At 40.1% G+C, this 14,395-nt stretch overlaps 1 protein-coding gene and 1 long non-coding RNA gene across 6 annotated transcripts in view; one reads left to right on the top strand and one right to left on the bottom strand.

The window, feature by feature from the left end:
* rassf6 (Ras association domain family member 6) overlaps positions 1 to 14,395 on the top strand; it is a 63,662-nt gene that overhangs the window by 23,858 nt on the left and 25,409 nt on the right. For all 5 annotated transcript variants that reach the window (XM_063069045.1, XM_063069044.1, XM_063069046.1 and 2 more), the window contains 3 exons: positions 8,600 to 8,698; positions 11,975 to 12,053; positions 13,258 to 13,409. In XM_063069045.1, the coding sequence (XP_062925115.1) occupies positions 8,640 to 8,698; positions 11,975 to 12,053; positions 13,258 to 13,409 (290 nt within the window). In that variant the 5' untranslated portion in view covers positions 8,600 to 8,639. The remainder of the gene's footprint in view (positions 1 to 8,599; positions 8,699 to 11,974; positions 12,054 to 13,257; positions 13,410 to 14,395) is intronic.
* The window catches only part of LOC134357452 (uncharacterized), a 35,449-nt gene continuing 29,767 nt past the window's right edge, over positions 8,714 to 14,395 (bottom strand). The window contains exons 3-4 of the long non-coding RNA XR_010020629.1: positions 9,235 to 9,475; positions 8,714 to 8,790 (exon numbers count right to left, since the gene is read on the bottom strand). This is a non-coding gene — a long non-coding RNA (uncharacterized LOC134357452). The remainder of the gene's footprint in view (positions 8,791 to 9,234; positions 9,476 to 14,395) is intronic.

Raw genomic sequence — 14,395 nt, 5'->3', positions numbered from 1 at the left:
TCGTCCCTACCTCAATTCTTTTACTGGCGAAAAATACAGTTTGAGTTTTCTCTTCTGAAAATCTACATCCCTAATCATAACTCCACTCCACCACTTCATCAATTGCCCCTTGTAGTTTCCTGATTATATGCTCCATGTTCCTGCCTCTTTTCCACAAGGCCCCATCATCCGCAAACAGTGATTTACCTATGTCCACTGGTACCTTTATGAAGACATCATTGATCATAATGATGAAAAGTAACGGGCTAATCACACTACCTTGAGGTGTGCCATTTCCCACTATGTACTCTTTTGATAATTCTGATCCAATCTGAACTTGAATTTTTCTACCAAACAAAAAATCTTAAATCCAATTAAAAACTCTCCCACCAACCCTCATCTTATGCAGTTTAATAAGCAATCCTTCCTTCCACATTATATCAAAGGCTTTTTCAATGTCAAAAAACACTGCAACTACTGACTCCAATAACTCTGCAACTCTGCTCCGTCTAGCGGAATTAGTCCTTACTCTTATAATTTCTCCTTTCGCTCCTCACACTTCCTCCAAACTAAAGGTGTAGCTATGGAAACCCGTATGGGTCCTAGCTATGCCTGCCTTTTTGTTGGCTTTGCGGAACAATCTACGTTCCAAACCTATTCTGGTATCTGTCCCCCACTTTTCCTTCGCTACATTGACGACTGCATTGGCGCTGCTTCCTGCATGCATGCTGAGCTCGTTGACTTCATTAACTTTGCCTCCAACTTTCACCCTGCCCTCAAGTTTACCTGGTCCATTTCCGACACCTCCCTCCCCTTTCTAGATCTTTCTGTCTCTATTTATGGAGACAGCTTATCTGCTAATGTCTACTATAAGACTCCCACAGCTTTCTGGACTATTCCTCTTCTCACCCTATCTCTTGCAAAAATGCCATCCCCTTCTCGCAATTCCTCCGTCTCCGCCGCATCTGCTCTCAGGATGAGGTTTTTCATTCCAGGACGAGGGAGATGTCCTCCTTTTTTAAAGAAAGGGGTTTCCCTTCCTCCACCATCAACTCTGCTCTCAAACGCACCTCTGCCATTTCACGCACATCTGCTCTCACTGCATCCTCCCGCCACCCCACTAGGAATAGGGTTCCCCTTGTCCTCACCTACCACCCCACCAGCCTCCGGGTCCAACATATTATTCTCCATAACTTCCGCCACCTCCAACGGGATCCCACCACTAAGCACATCTTTCCCTCCCCCCGCCCTGCTTTCCGCAGGGATTGCCCCCCACGCGACTCCCTTGTCCATTCGGCCCCCCCATCCCTCCCCACCGATCTCCCTCTTGGCACTTATCCTTGTAAGCAGAACAAGTCCTACACTTGCCCTTACACTTCCTCCCTTACCACCATTCAGGGCCCCAGACAGTCCTTCCAGGTGAGGCGACACTTCACCTGTGAGTCGGCTGGGGTGATATACTGCGTCCGGTGCTCCTGATGTGGCCTTCTATATATTGGCGAGACCCGACGCAGACCGGGAGATCGTTTCGCTGAACACCTTCGCTCTGTCCGCCAGAGAAGGCAGGATCTCCCAGTGGCCACACATTTTAATTCCACGTCCCATTCCCATTCTGATATATCTATCCATGGCCTCCTCTACTGTAAAGATGAAGCCACACTCAGGTTGGAGGAACAACACCTTATATTCCGTTTGGGTAGCCTCCAATCTGACGGCATGAACACTGACTTCTCAATCTTCCGCTAATGCCCCACCTCCCCCTTGTACCCTATCCGTTATTTATTTATATACATTCTTTCTCTCTCTCCCCTTTTTCTCCCTCTGTCCCTCTCACTATACCCCTTGCCCATCCTCTCGGTTTCCCCCCCTCCCCCTTTTCTTTCTCCCTAGGCCTCCTGTCCCATGATCCTCTCATATCCCTTTTGCCAATCAACTGTCTAGCTCTTGGCTCCATCCCTCCCCCTCCCATCTTCTCCTATCATTTTGGATTTCCCCCTCCCCCTCCCACTTTCAAATCTCTTACTAGCTTTTCTTTCAGTTAGTCTTGACGAAAGGTCTCGGCCTGAAACGTCGACTGTACCTCTTCCTAGAGATGCTTCCTGGCCTGCTGCGTTCACCAGCAAGTTTGATGTGTGTTGCTTGAATTTCCAGCATCTGCAGAATTCCTCGTGTGTGCGCAACTACTGACTCTTTATTTGCCTGGGCCTTTCATATTTCAGTCTCTAACCTTATCATTGAGTCCATGGAATTCCTTCCCTTCCTAAAACCACGCTGATAACTTGCCAGCATTCCCCTCTTCACAAGCTCATATGATAACCTTTTTGTTGTCATCCTTTCCATATATTTGATGTTAATGCTACTGGTCTGTAGCTAGTGGGTTTTGATGGATCCTTACCAGGTTTCCTTATTGGAATTACTACTGCTTCTTTCCATGCACTTGGTAATCTTCCCTCTTCCCACACTCTGTTATAAAAATGCAGCAACTTCAAGAGTGCTCCTTCTTCTAGATTTTTTAGCATAACATAGCATATCAGATCTTTCCCTGGGGATGCTGGTCTCCATCTCTTTATTGCTCTCACCATTTCTATCAACATAAATGGATCATCAATTATATCATCTGTTTCTTCCCTCCTGTTTAACACACCTGGGTGTTGACTCATTGTTCTTTCCCTTCTCCTTCTCCCTTCTTCAGACAAACTTTCTGAACTGTGTATCTGTACAAACGACTTGGCAATGATCTCAGCCTTATCCCTACTGGAGACTGCTATTTCCTCCTCAGATATCATTACTAGATATTCCCATTCCCTTCTATCTCCCCCATACTCTTAATCATTCCCCATATCTCTCCCACAGGTACTGTTCTTCCTATTTTGTTGCAAAAGCTTCTCCAATTTGCCCTTTTAGCTCGACGTATAGTTCTTCTCACCACTGCCTGTGCCTTCTTATATTGAATCAAATGCTGCATATTTTGGGTTCTTTTAACTAGCCTGAATGCTCTATTTCTGTTTTTTAGAGCCTGACAACATTCCTCTGTCCACCATGGTACCAGTTTCCTATTCATCCTATTTTTACTCCTGGGTATAGACCCTTCTGGTGCCCTAATAATTGCTGAAGTCACCTGACTGTTTACTTCATCTATATTTCCAGAAATGTCAATCTTTGTCAATGCTTCTTCACTCAACTTCTGGAACTTACCCCAATCAGCTTTTCCAAACACCCACTTTGGGATTCCACCACCTGGTCTTACTTCAACTCTTTCACCCACTGAACATAAAACTGGGTAGTGATCACTGCCTACTGTTGAAGCAGTCCAAACTTCCCAGTTACTAGCCAAGGTATTAGACACTAACGTAATATCTAATACTGACTCAGTTCCTGCTGTAATATTTATCCTTGTTCCTCTACCATCATTCATACACACCAAATCCCTTTCTTCCATCAAATCTTCAATTACCTTTCCATTTGAATCTGTAATCAGATCCCCCCAATATTGTGCTGTGAGCATTGAAATCTGCACACCACACTACTTTGTCTGTTTTGTCCTTGTATCCTTAATAGGCTGTCAAAATCCAACCTTTTACATGGATTGTAGTAGTTAATTATAACCACTCCCTCCCCTCTCTCCCACACTTCCACCACTATGTATTCCTGATGTGACGAGAGAGGGTTACAAAGAGTACACATAGATTAAGATGTTAACTGTCCTGTGCTGGCACCAGTGGGATCAACAGTTGATCTGCCACCTGTCTTCAGGAGAAAGAGAGCTAAGGAAGACAATGGAGCAGCATTTGGAAATGTTAATGAAGAGACAGGAGAGTTTAACGGAAGGAGACACGGTCTGAGAGCTGTCAAGATCGGCTCCTTTTTGAAGCCTGAACTGTTTGAAGTGTGATGGACAGGCGATACCCCAGCAGGGGGATAAAAAGGGACAGGTTCACTAAGGCAGGACACACACAGGACACCACGAGGTAACGAGACCCTGGAAGCGGTGCGCCTCCCACAAGTCGGTGGGAGTTTTTGGAGGGCTGATCGTGGGACCAAGCCATAGGCGCACAGGGTGGAAAGGTACGATCGGCAGGAACCTGGTGTGTGTCCGCCCTTGCCTGGGTGCCAGGTTCACTGCAGAGGAACGATCGTATCTGAAACGGAGGGGTCACAGTCGGTGACCTCAGAAGACATTACAAAGGGTTCGCCCGAAAGCTGACTGCGAAGAATATCGAAGGTCTGTGTGGAAGTCATTTTGAATATTCATTCGTTTTCGCTCTCTCTCTCCTCCCTCCCCCCCCCCCACCCGTCCACCGCCACGGCAGTGATTACTGTGAACTGAACTGAACTCAATTGAACTGAACTTTGCGTCACTTTGAAACTGGTCATTTACCCCTAGACGACGATAGAGCTTGATTGATCCTGTTATCCTAGTTCTGTGTACATGTGTGTTTATCATTGCTGAACTGTTGCATTTATTATCCTTTTGATTAGAGTACTGTGTTGCTTATTTCTTTAATAAAACTTTCTTAGTTCCAGTAATCCAGAGTCCAACTGAGTGATTAATTTCTGCTGGATTGGCAACCCAGTTACGGGGTACGTAACACTGATCATCTCCTTTTTCCAGTACCCTATATGGTATACCTTGCTTGATTAACATAGCACAACCCCCTCCTCCCCCTAAATTTCTATCCTTCCTTATCATTGTATACCCACATACCACAAAGTCTAAAGTTGGTTTCAACCAAGTTTCCTGAATACACACTACATCCGGTTTTACAACCATTTCTTTAATAAAGTGCTTGAATTCTTGGCTATTGGCCAGTAAGCTCCTTGCATTCCATTGCAAAAGAATCACCATAATTAGTATTAACCAACCCATGACACTTCCTGGCTTAACTGATTAGTCACTTCTTCCCATGTCAGTCTTATTAACCCTAAATGGTTCACTGCTGCTTTGACCACTAGCTGAATTTTGTCACTTTTTGACTTTACCTCAGCCGTACTATTAATCATTCCTGCAATGAATGTTACTAGAACCTTTTTGTCTACATAAATCCTGTCATTTGTTCTTTTGTTGCATCTCTCGCATCCCTATTGCTCCCTGTTCATTAGGAGCATTATTCTGTTCTCTTGACGTTCTTACAGCTTCTGCATAAGTGATCTTTCTTTTCACTCTTATTTCTTGAATTTTATTCTTCCGTCTCATAACCTCACACTCACTATATGCCACATTATGAGCTCCTCCACAATTGTAGCATGTTGGTTGCACTCCTGTTCAACAATTTCCATATTCATGATCACCCCCACATATAGCACATCTCCTCTGCCTTTCACAGTTTTTAGCTATGTGTCCAAACCTTTGACAACTATAAAACCTCAATGGCTTTGGCACATACACCTTTTACTGGGTAACTCATGAAACCCAGGAACACCTTCCTTGGCACTCTTTCTTCTTCAAATTCAATCAATACTGTTTCACTTTCCTTTTTCATTCCCTCCTTTGTTGTTTTCAGTCTTAGAACATTCATTACTTTTCCTCCTTTGATATTCCTCTTTAACTCCTCCATATTTATACTCATTAGTACCCCCGTGATCACTCCTTTACAATCACCATTTCGTGCTCTCACCCTCCCTGTGTATTCCACCTTGCATTTTCCTATCTCTTTTAGCTTGAGTGCTTTCTCAAGTTGATTCCTCATTCACACATCTTACCAATAGGTTGCCATCATTAAGGACTTTTGCAAATACTATTTCCCCTATCTTATTTGCCAGAGTTGTTGTTAGCAAACGGGTTAATCTTCTTCATATGTCCCTGAGCCTTCTCATTAAACCTAATTATGACAACACCTTCTCTCTGAACTTGTTTATCTTCCTCCCAGCCTGCTGCTTGACTCATTGGGTTTTTCCAGCATTCTTTTTTTAATTAAAAATCTGGTTTTGTTTCATTGAAAATCTGAAATAAAAATCTTGATATCTGAAATAAAACAGAAACTGATGGAAACATGCAGCAGTTCAATCTGTATAAAGAAAAATAAGAGTTAACATTTCAGGATGCTACCTGACTTGCTGACTTTTTCAATATTCTCTTTATTTAATAACCCCAAAATTGATAAACATTTGGAAGGTTATGACCAAGACTTTCATAATTACTTCCCTTCCTTCCCTCACCAAGTGACTTATCTGCGTGAGGGCAGTTAGCCATTCTAGTACCACCAATTTCCAATTTTTAACTGATCCAGAATCTCAACCACTTCTTCCTTTGCTGATTCTCCAAAAGCATCTACTTCTTGGATAAAGACCAATGGAAGGTACTCACTTGAACCTTGAGTGCCTATGGAATATTTTTGCTGCCAATCTTGTGACATTTTCCCTTTGCCTTTCTTCTTGACTCTTTTAACTTCCCACCTGAAGTTTCTGTGATCAACCTGCTTCTCACTTGTGTTAACAACCTGGGATCTGTCAAATGCTCTCTTTTGCACTCTGTTTTATTGTCTTTGATTAACGAGAAAGTTCTACCATAACTTCCCCAGCCTTTCTTCTTCATGTAACTGAAACACTTCCATCTTAAAGGTCTCTTATTCTTCAATGACAGTTCTGCCTGCCAGGTTGTGATTCCACTTTATCCTGGCCAGATCTGTTTGTATCCTATTGAAGTTGGCTTGCCAATTATTTACCATGGAGGGGTTTATATCCTTTCACATATTCATTCCAAATATCGTTTCCTAGCTGTTTTGCCACCAATGTTAGATTAGATTAGATTATGAAGACATTCAGTCCTCGTTTATTGACATTTAGAAATGCATGCATTAAAAAATGACACAACGTTCCTCCAGAACGATATCACAAGAAAACACAGGACAAACCAAGACTAAAACTGACAAAACCACATAATTATAACATATAGTTACAATGCAGAGCAATACCATAATTTGATAAAGAGCAGACCATGGGCACGGTAAAAAAAAAGTCTCAGAGTCCCAATAGACTCATCATCTCATGCAGGCGGCAGAAGGGAGGAACTCCCCCTGCCATGAAACCTCCAAGCGCCACCAACTTGTCGACGCAACACCTTTGGAAGCACCCGACCGCAGCGGACTCTGAGTCCATCCGAAAACTTCGAGCTTCCAACCAGTCCTCCGACACAGCCTCTCCGAGCACCATCCTCTGCCGAGCGCTTCGACTCCGTCCCGGCCGCCGAGCAACAAGCAAAGCCGAGGACTCGGGGCCTTCTCCTCCAGAGATTCTGGACCACACAGTAGCAGCAGCAGCGAAGCAGGCATTTCAGAAGTTTCACCAGCTATTCCTCTGTGCTCTCATGTCCATCTTCATCAAATCAGGATTGTGCATGGCACCCTACTTAACAAATAACAGACATCACCACCGGAGTGGCCACTGCAAGCTGCGTCGCGCCGCCATCTTCTCCTCCTTTAGTCTACTTTTCTAAATAGATTTACCAACATCACCTTCCTGGTAGAAACTAAACTCAGCAAATTTCAGAAATTTACCCTCTTATATATACCATTGTTCTGCCAGTTTATATTTGGTTCGTTGAAGTCTGCCATCCTTTATCACTAATTTATAGTTTGTGCACAAGTCTGCAATTTCTGTGTCAAATCTGCTCCATAGTACCCATCCCACAAGTTAAAGCTGGTAGAATAGTCCTAATTGTATAAACCATCTCTCTTGAACAGATTTTGATTTTTGCAATACTTCCTCTCTCTCTCCAGCGCTGTAACATTCTCCTTAATCAAAACTCTGCCTCTTTTATTTCCCTTTCCCTTCTTTCTTAAACACTTTGTATCCGAGAATATGAGAAATCATTATTTTTTGGAGCTCGATACCTATTACTGCCACAATACAAGAACCCATTAGTTAAAATGCTTCTTGCTTTATGTATGAGAACTGTCAGCCTACCTTAGACAATAAGACTGCTGCAATTTAAAATTCTTCCCTCATCCAAAATTAATTGGAATTGGTTACCAACCCGAACACACAACAATGAACCTACAGAATTTTCTAACCGAATTACCCCATAAACACTTCATATCTGTTTATCTGAGAAATTGGGTTAAAATCCATGGAAATGAAGCAATTTTCACTCACAAATCTATCCTTAACTTGATATGTTTTCAAAGAATGGATCTAGTTGATCTGATCATTTTGAGATCTATGTAGAGGACATCAATTACAGACTGGTAACTTTGTCTCTAATCGTTGGAGGTAGCTGAGAAGCCTCTGCCATTCCTAGTTGCACCAGAAACATTTATCCACAGTTTTTATATTACCTGCATTTACTTTAATGATGTTGCCTTTTTAAATATTTATTTAAATTAAAAAGTATTCAGAGAACCTTCACAAGCATTCTAATATATTCATTAGACTGGCAAATGGTGAAGGCAGGAATGTGATTTTGACATATCAGAGGCTTCATTGGCTGAGTTTGCTCTGACCAGTGTGACTAGATCACATTGCGCTGGCTCAATTGTCTACTGGTTGTTGCTGTTCAGAAAGGTTGGCTTTGCAGATATCACCTCAGCATTGAATGTAAATGTTTTCAATGAGTTCCACTGGGAAAAATATTACAATATTCATTGCATAAGTTGTTAAAAAAAATCCCATGTTGTTTATTCAGCTCTTCAGGTTTTTTTGTTCTCTGAATAAATGCACTTGTCATGAACACTGTACATCTGCAACCTGAAATTCAAGTTCGTAAAGGCAAGACCATTTCCAGGTACCAAGATTCTCTTGTGAAGTTTTATTTATCTTTGATCCCTTTCCAGTCGTTACTCTGAAGTTATTATTTTGGTGGAGCTTCCTTTGTATCTGAATGAGTGAAATAGTTTTGGTTTTATCATTGTAAACAAACATATTAAGGGTATCTTTAAAGAGAATATTAATTGTTACGAGTTAGTGATAAAAAAATTAGGTACCTACTTACTGCCATGCAGCTAATAACAAGCTAATAACAATTCAAAAACTCTGCTCCACATGGTTTCATCACCTACATTGTCTCCTAGCAAAGCAATGCCTAGATTCTACCATCTTCATTTTCAATCACTCCATGAAATTGCTCTTTCTTATCATTACAACCTCCGTCAACCCTTTAGCCCAGCAAAATAAGTGAGCTTCCACATGCACCAGAGAATATTTGATTACACTGCCACTGGTAGCCACGTCTTCAACTTCAAAACCTAGCTCCAGAATTCCCTTCCACAATCTCCAGGCCCATCTCACTTGCTTCCTTTAAAAATTCTCCTTAGAACCTACCTCTGACATTTTGTTTATTATCCCCAGTAGTGGTTCTGTGTAAATCTTCGGCTCAAAACGTCGACAATACTCCTTTCCATAGCTGCTGCCTGGCCTGCTGAGTTCCTCCATCATTTTGTGTGTGTTGCTTGGATTTCCAGCATCTGCAGATTTTCTCTTGTCTGATGGTGTCACAAAGGCTACTTCCCATGAATTTAACTCCAAATACCATTATTCAAGTTCCAAGATGACAATATGGACCCTAAAATGCAAAACACTGCATTAATTCATAAAAATTTAACAAAATAGAAACAGCAGAAAACCTTAAGCTCTTCAAGCCTTCTCAGTCTTTGAGCGAAATCATGGCTAATCTGATCTCCACTTTGCTGCCTATTGCAAACAATATTCAATTTTCTGATATAGATTATTCTAAAGATTCACAATCCTCCGAGAGAAGAAATTCCTATACATCCCGATTTAAGACAGGTGACCCATTTTATCTGAATCCTTGCCATCTCTTTCTTGATATAACTATTGCATAAACTCACATTTTTTCACATTATACTCCATATGTCAAATTTTAAACAGTTTTATCCTCTCTGTGTCTCTTTTTGCAGACTCATTGTGTCGCCCTTGCCAATTACTCTCCCAATATCTTTGTATTAGCAGCAAAAACACTTGGTCCCGGCAACCAAATTATTAATGTAAACTGTAAACACCGGAGTTCCAAAAGTTATACCTGTGGCATTCCACTCATAATGCCAAGTTAAAATGACCTATTTATCCCAACACTTTATTTTCTGTTAATTGGTTAATGCTCCGTCTATGCCACTCTATTGTCTCATCCCACTGAGCTTCCAGGTTTTACAGTAACCTTCATGCTCTACTTTATCCAATGCTCTTTGGAAATATAAATATCTATTGGCTCTCTTGTATCCAGCTTCTACTTACACCATCAAAGAAGATAATAAAATTGTCAAACCCAATTTTGTTTTCCTTCAACCATTCTGACGCTGCTAAATTGAATTACGATTTTCTAAATTCCTGATTGTTTACTGGAAGAAAAAAAATGCAGAGACATGGGCAGAGGGTGTGAAATTGAGTAATGCTGGATCATTTTTACATGGAACTATTACAGACGCTTTTCATGGTCCCCTTCTGTGCTGTACTCATTTTGTTATTCTGCGGTACATTTTCCTCAATAATAGATCCAACATTTTCCCAGCAACACGTTAGACTAACTTACCTTGTGTTCAGTATCTCCCTCCTTTAATGACTATGGGTACTATATCAGCAATTTTCCATTTCATGCTAAATTTCAAATTCTAGGGAACTTTGGAAGATAACATCCAATATATCTGTTATTAGTGCAGACACTTACAAAAGATCTCGGATGTAAATCAGCAGATCTAGAGGACCTGTTTAAGTCAATATGTTTATTTGTATTCCCCTCCCTTAGTAATAGTTCTTGTTTTAAATTCCCATTTATCCTTGATTTTTATGCTATCATTGCAATGCGTTCAAAGCAGATTCTAAGTATTTGTTCAAAGTCTCTTCTGTTTCTTTATATGCCATTTCCCACTTTTGCATATCTTCCTCTAACAGAACACTATGTGTTTCAGGCAACACACATAAAATGCTGGAGGAATGTATTCAGGCACTCACGTCTTTTTGCTATAGTGTCGAAACTCTATGATGCAACGTTTTCCTTGCTAATATTCTCTCATTACCCATTTTCGTTATCAACCTAAAACTTTCAAATCTTATTGACTACTATTAATCTTTCAATATTTATGTCTTTTCTTTCAATTTGACACTGTTCTTAGCTTTGTTAATTGTTCCTAGATCAATTACTCTTTTTGTAGAATCTTTATTTTCAATGGAATATGTTTGTGGAGAATTATGAGTTACTTCCTTTTAGTTCTGACACTGCTTAACCACTGTCTTGCCTTTTAACCTGTGTTCCTAGTCTGCTTTAGTCAATTATACCTTGTAATTACCTTTTTTAAGTTTAAGACAATAATTTCAGTCTCTCAGTCTCAAACTGAAAGTGAAACTTCTTCATGTTATACTTACCATTTCCAAAGGACACTTCCTCGTTACAACAAATTTTGCATCATATGTCAATGATAATAAATATGATTCAGATTCACACGACCAAATTTTAAATGGCCTACTTCCTGCTCGGTTCCTGGATATACTCAATGAACTGATCTCAAAATTATCTTTTAGATTTATCTGAACCATATGAAAACTTAAGTCACCCTCAATATTTATTACAAGTCCTATTATTTACTGAGCATTGTTACTGTTAAGAAGTCTACAGTATAGCTACTGTTAAGAAGTTCATTCATCAAGGACTAATTCATCAGAGAAGTTAGTCTCTGATAAAATACTTCATTAGGGACCAACTTCACTGATTATTTCTAACTTCCATCAAAGCAAAATCTTGATCTTCCATGCTAAAATCATTTATCACCAGGTTACAGTCTAATCACTGAGATTTCGCTCATCAAATATGATCAGGTGGAGAAGCAGACTTGAATGGCCCAGTGGTTAATTTAGATGCCCCTTCATCTGCAGGTTCTACCATAATGATCCAGTTCTTCACCAGCAGAGCTAAGGCACCTCTGATTCATTCCGCAGTACTTCTAATTCTTTGAGCAATCAGTTTGATTAGAAAACTATGAAAAACAATTTCATTACTCAGATAGCTGGAATAAACATCAAGATTTTCAACTTACATTCTTATATTCCTCAGGCATGAGTTTTTGTCACTGTTAAGAACATACAATTGTTTTCATGAAGATAAGAGGAATTTTCAACTGTCATTTTATGAGGTAAGTACATTTAAATAAGCAGAAATTAAAGTTCATTTTAAAATACCATCCAATCTCATTGTCTTGTTCACCTTAAAGCAGAAATGAAAGCAAACCTATACAGTTCAGTACAGTGTAATGGTATGAAAACAACTGATGTAATCAGTGCACATCGGTTAAATCAACATACTGTAATCTACTAATAAAAAACATAAGATAATTCAACTTCTGCTTTTAAGGAATACTTTTCTCTATCTTTGACTTGATTAAATTTTTTAATTTATTCAGAAAGTGAGCAGGAGTATTCATCAGTGATATTTTAAAGAGATAACAATGACACTGGAATGAATCTTATCATCAGATGTGGAGTTCACTATAATTTGTGCCTATTGCTGTTTTCAAGTTCTATTAAAATTAAGTGATATTTCTCTTCCTTTTTGTCCCACCCACTCAGTTGCCGTTGTTTATTTTGCTTCATGGTAACACTTGATGCCAAGTACAAGAAGAAAGTCTGATCTATTGGTTTAGGATACTATCTTTAATAGGACTATGATTGTTTGCTAAGAATTCAAAGTGAAATGTGTATGGCTCTGAATCATATTGTTCAAAGGAAAGACAGGACAAACAATTAAACAGGCTTTAAATTCACAGGACACAGAAATTCAAGGCTTGAGGAATTCACAATCTTTAAGCTGCTAGTGTGGAACTAAACTGGCTTTTTGCCTTGGTGTGTTAACATAAAAGAACATTACAATGGATACAAGACAAACAACCAGAATAGAAATAACATTATTCCCACATAAATATTGACAAGTAGAATGAAAGAAAGTGGTTGATGTTGACTGATACACCCAATCAACCAAAACTATGAAAATACTTGGTTGGGAATAGCATTGAAAATTTTATGGATAAATAAGGAGACGTAAGTCAAATGTTTCATTGGAAAATGCCAGCGGGAATGAGGGAGACCAATTTTGTCTTTGGAAAGTACTAGATTAAGAGTTAAAAAGTAGAGACCTATAAACACGTTGATATTTTGGATCTAATTTTTAGACATAAGTACTTCAGAGCCTGAAGGGAACCCAACTCCGCTGAGCTGGTTAAGATACTGAGAGTAATATTTGAATCTATTTTTTCAACTGTTATAAATTGCTTTCGTTTTGAATATAACATTGTGTTCTGAAGCTTCCCTTATAAATTAAACTTCTCATTATTCCCTCTGTAGAGCAATGGAAAGGTTGTCTTGGAAGGACTATTGGATATTTCCTGGAGTGTAAAACAACCAGTAAGATTACAGGTCAATGATGAGAAATCCAGATTACCATCAAAGTCTGCCCAAACTCCTGACCAAACTCCTGACCCTGTGACGAACAAAAGGTGGGTGATTCTCTGTATTCTTCTAAATCTTGGTAGATAAAATGCAAATCACGGGAATGCAGAGTAAACACATTATCCCAGGCAATTCTCTCTCAATGGGAGCACAGTGCTAAGAATTGGATTACAATATTGTAACTTTAAATGCAATTTATATAATAGCACTCCAGATTATACTTCTCTCAGACTATTTTCAATTGTTACCCTCAGACCCTAGCATCTTGAATTATGCCTGACTGTATCCCCTTTACAGTAGAGTCCTTATCCCCAAATTATACTACCCTATCCAGTGGACTGTCATCTCTCCCCCAAAATATTTTATCCCATCGTCAATAGACAATAGATAATAGGTGCAGGAGTGGGCCATTCAGCCCTTCGAGCCAGCACCGCCATTCACTGTGATCATGGCTGATCATCCACAATCAGTACCCTGTTCCTGCCTTCTCCCCATTCTCCCCATATCCCTTGACTCCGCTATCTTTAAGAGCTCTATCTAACTCTTTCTTGAAAGAATCCAGAGAATTGGCCTCCACTGCCTTCTTAGGCAGAGCATTCCACAGATCCACAACTCTCTGGGTGAAAAAGTTTTTCCTCAACTCCGTTCTAAATGGTCTACCCCTTATTCTTAAACTGTGGCCTCTGGTTCTGGACTCCCCCAACATCGGGAACATGTTTCCTGCCTCTAGCATGTCCAATCCCTTAATAATCTTATATGTTTCAATCAGATCCCCTCTCATCCTTCTAAATTCCAATGTATACAAGCCCAGTCGCTCCAATCTTTCAATATATGACATTCCCGCCATCCCTGGAATTAACCCAGTGAAGCTACGCTGCACTCCCTCCATAGCAAGAATGTCCTTCCTGAAATTTGGAAACCAAAACTGCACACAGTACTCCAGGTGGGGTCTCACCAGGGCCTTGTACAACTGCAGAAGGACCTCTTTGCTCCTATACTCAACTCCCCTTGTTATGAAGGCCAACATGCCATT

This window comes from Mobula hypostoma, chromosome 16, assembly GCF_963921235.1.
Source record: "Mobula hypostoma chromosome 16, sMobHyp1.1, whole genome shotgun sequence".
Taxonomy (NCBI): Eukaryota; Metazoa; Chordata; class Chondrichthyes; order Myliobatiformes; family Myliobatidae; genus Mobula; species Mobula hypostoma.
Note: the sequence above shows the minus strand (reverse complement) of the source record. Positions and strands in the feature narration are given on the sequence as shown.